The sequence below is a fragment of the Austrofundulus limnaeus genome, unplaced genomic scaffold, assembly GCF_001266775.1.
Source record: "Austrofundulus limnaeus strain Quisiro unplaced genomic scaffold, Austrofundulus_limnaeus-1.0 Scaffold135, whole genome shotgun sequence".
Lineage (NCBI taxonomy): Eukaryota > Metazoa > Chordata > Actinopteri > Cyprinodontiformes > Rivulidae > Austrofundulus > Austrofundulus limnaeus.
The window spans coordinates 561,584-565,560 of record NW_013952537.1 but is presented as its reverse complement, the minus strand read 5'-3'; the positions used below and the strand labels follow the sequence as shown (position 1 = coordinate 565,560).

At 35.3% G+C, this 3,977-nt stretch overlaps 1 protein-coding gene across 1 annotated transcript in view; it reads right to left on the bottom strand.

The window, feature by feature from the left end:
- LOC106522708 (bifunctional apoptosis regulator) overlaps positions 1–3,736 on the bottom strand; it is a gene marked incomplete in the record, with an annotated part of 10,154 nt that extends 6,418 nt beyond the window's left edge. The window contains 4 exon segments of the mRNA XM_014015838.1: positions 743–841; positions 2,395–2,701; positions 3,312–3,534; positions 3,673–3,736. Coding sequence (XP_013871292.1) covers positions 743–841; positions 2,395–2,684 — 389 coding nt within the window.
- Between the last annotated feature and the right edge of the window lie 241 nt (positions 3,737–3,977).

Below are 3,977 nucleotides of genomic sequence, written 5' to 3'. Positions count from 1 at the left end.
GTAATATTTGGGGTCACAAGTTTTTGCCATGGATATTTTGTGGGTCAGAAGAYAAAAAGTTTGGGAACCACTGGTCTAACCGATACGCTGATATATGCAGCCGATATTTTTTGGCCGATTCTTGAAGCCAATACTGCCTTTTCTTTCTCCATTAACATGATAAAAATAAGAATGATAACAAATGTTACACAGGTCTCAATTTAAAACAAAAACAAAAAAAAAAACCCATTTATTAACTAAGCCTTGTCTTGTGCAGGCTGAGTGAAGTGCTGCCACACAGGATTTCTTGTTCAACCCTTTCTTTAAACAAATAAATAAATAAATTCATAATTTATTTTATCTAGTGCTAAATATTCTATTTTATTTGTATATCAATCCGATTAATATATTTTTTACATTTTCATTCAAACATAACATCAGAGATGCATTGTAGAATGTAATTACGATGCATATTATTGCACTGCATAAACAGCTTGATAAACTATACAGTATTATAAAGTCATAAATGCTAAATTAAACAAAGTAAAATATGTTAAGAATATAAAAACAGAATAAATAGAATAACACAAGTAAAATAAAGATTTGATGATGATCTATATCTTTTCATATGTGGTACTAAATCAGACACATATCTAATGTTGGCATTGACAATAAGTATCTGTAATACTGACAAGCAACATAAATGGTTAAAAAATAATTTTAGACTGCATGGGAATTTACTTTAAAAAAAGTTTCAAATTACCTCTGAAATGCCTGCAGGCTCCGATCAATCTTGGCGTTTGCCTGGATTTCTGCTTTCCTCTGCTGAACAACTTCATGGAAAAGCTTTTCGATGGCATCTCTAAACACAAAGAAAGAATAAAGAAAAATAGCTAAGTACAACATAAAACCAAACCACATAATAAAAAGTTGTGTTTCTGATTGTGTCCTTCCAATTACATGGGGCATCTTCCAACTACAAAAAGATTAAGTCTTTGCAAACATATTCTTTTTTTTTCTCCAGTTAATGAGTTTTATTCTCCATAATGCTTTCTAAAGAACTCACCCACTTTCAAAATACACAAACAGAAAATACAGTCTGAAATCAATAGTCTCCATTTTGCAGCTGTTTTCTCAAACTTTGGAGCCACATGCAAATAGAATACCTGGATATATTTATACACTCAGTGTTATGAACACATAAAACATTATTAGATTACACATCATGTGAAGCTTCTTGCATCAATTTGATTCAGACTTTCTCCTGAGCTTCTGAACACATACAACGTTAAGTGTTTGTTGCAATATTTAGGAACATGTTTAGATCACATTAAGCCTATTTTTCCAACATGAAGGCACTTGACTTTTGGGCAGTCCTACAAACGCTGTTTGAGCACAGAGACAGATGGTTCAGCCCAGACTGTTGAACCCTAACACACATTTAGTGGTTAGGGAAAACGCAGATTTATTTGTATTTGTGGTACTAAACTACAGCTTATTTATTTTTAAGCTTATGCACGTATACCCAAATGATATTTGWATAAAATTAAAACTTTTACTGAATGTCTGGCTTTTTAGTCCCACATGAATCATGATAAATTTTTTAAGAAAAAAAAAAAAACAGTAAAATAAAACTGATTTTGTGAGTAAGGAATTCGATAACAATAACAGACATCCATACATTTGACCTGATTTAATCTCATCAGCTTTGTGTTCCTATCAGCCAATCRTGTTTCTTATCATCACTGAACAACAGTCTGCCTCTCAGTTACAAATGAGATGCATTTCTTGGTCAGGTTTTTTTTTTATTCTCCAGCGTTTAAGGAGGTAGAAACTTAAAGCACAAAATTTGTGGTCTGGGGTGATTTTTTATATATTTATTTTTTGTTTCCTTTGAAATTTAGATTGAAAACTCAGTCACTACTAAATATTTGAACATCTTAAAACCTTGTTGTCCTAACAATGAGTTAGACTTTTCTCAGTTTTGTTTGATTAAAAACAAAGCTATCCAGAGGAGAAAGTAACTCTGGAACACAAACTAAAATAACAAACATTGACAGTTTTGCTAGCAAGAACTCATGCTAGGTATCAAAACCATGGAGCTTTTTTGCGTAGAAGGACAAAACGGGTGTTTATTAAAGATGCAAGAAAATTTTTAGGTTTTAAATGCTTCACAAACAATTCATCAAACCTGTCATTTCTTCCTTTTTTACTTAAAATGTTTCTAGTCTTTAACTGCTTAGTTCTGTCTGTTTTAGCCAAAGGAAATTCATCAATTTGACATTTTTACTTTATCAGGATTATACTCCAATATTATGTCTCAAAGTCTCAAATGATGTCTTCACCTCATTTTGGTTGTCACTCTGTTCTCTACAACACCTAGTAGGAAAATTAGTGTAGCTGTGAGCATAATACCTCATCAATATGTTGATTTTAGGGAAGCCTTCCCACTTCTGCCGGCACTCTGGGCATTCATTCTTGCGCGAGGACTCCCACCACAGAGCCAAACAGTGGCGGCAGAAGTTATGGCCACAGGTCAGAGTGGTGGGGTTGACCAAGATTTCGTAACAACAGTGGCAGGAGAACTCACGCTCCGAGATGGCGCTCGTTCTTGGTTTTAATTGACGAGACTCAAACATGGGAGAGGAGTCATCCATTAATGCTAYCGGATCATTGCCATCGTCGCCTGAAGAATCCCAATCCATCTGGTGTAATATCCAATCTGAACAAAAGAAAACAAAAAGTAAATACTGTATCAAACAAGTTAATATGATATATTACAAATATCCTCTTTGAATGCATCATAACATTAGTTGAACATATTTCCATGTAAACTACAAGCTTAGTAATTCAGTGCATTATTAAAGATTATGTGGACTATTTTAATTACATCAAAAACACCTAAAGTCCTGAGCTGCGTGGCAGTGATTCCACATTCTTAACATTACGTTACTAATAAGTACTAGAGATACTATAAATGAACTATGTGTTAGGATCATTAGAAGCACAACTTTTTAGGTAATCAGCTTAATAAAACCACAATAACAACATTAGACTCAGTCTCAGCTCCACTTCAAATCAAAAACAAGTAAATTAAGCTAAGAAACAAACATCCTACTTGACCACATCCTGGTTTGTAAAGTAAACTCAGCTAACTAGTGACTTACTACGTGTTATATATTATATAACATTTAGGTTTCCTAAGCAGCATGAACCGGTTGTTAATGTCCAAAGTGCTATCATTAGCTTGTTAGCCAACATCAACTGATAACTTTAAGTTAGCTGGTCAGAACAGTTAGCTGTGACACACAGGTAGTGAAACAGAAACTCACATCAGGTCGGAGTTAAGCRGGTAAATAGGTGAATGATGACATGACTGTTCGGCTGTGAAAGCTCACGTGGTCGGGTTTACTCGGTACACAAATAAAGCAGAGATATTTGTATCGCCACAGATGTTGCTGCCACGGAAAATCGCCCGCCTCTTCTTCTTCTTCTTCTTCTTCTTCTCCTCCTTTTTCTTCTTCTACGCTCCCACGTCAGCCGATGCGCAGACACCTGAAGAAGACAGCAGAGCCGAAGTGAGTCGTGCTGTTTTTAAAAGCTGCACTGGCTCAAAGTTCAGAGATGTTATCCGTGAGTAAAACCTCCGGCTTGAGTTAACCTGCTCGTCACAACGAAAGTGTAACCTATTACCTGCTGACGTGTAGGCGTGGACAGGAGAGTTCCTGCTGAGTTCACTGCCCCAGGCCACCTTCAAACATCCAATAAAWAACTTTGTGTTGRGCAAAATAAGGCCCGKGGGCCAGAAATGGCCCTGCAACCATTTCACTTCTGCCCTCCATATCCTAACAATAAAACAAATTAATTTTAAAAATCAGGCTTTTAATTACTCTTGGGGAAATATTAAACAATGCTGCAAATAGATGAGTCAAGTCACCAAACAATATGGCCACTCTTCGATTAAAAAAATTGTGATAGAGCTGTACAGTATATATATA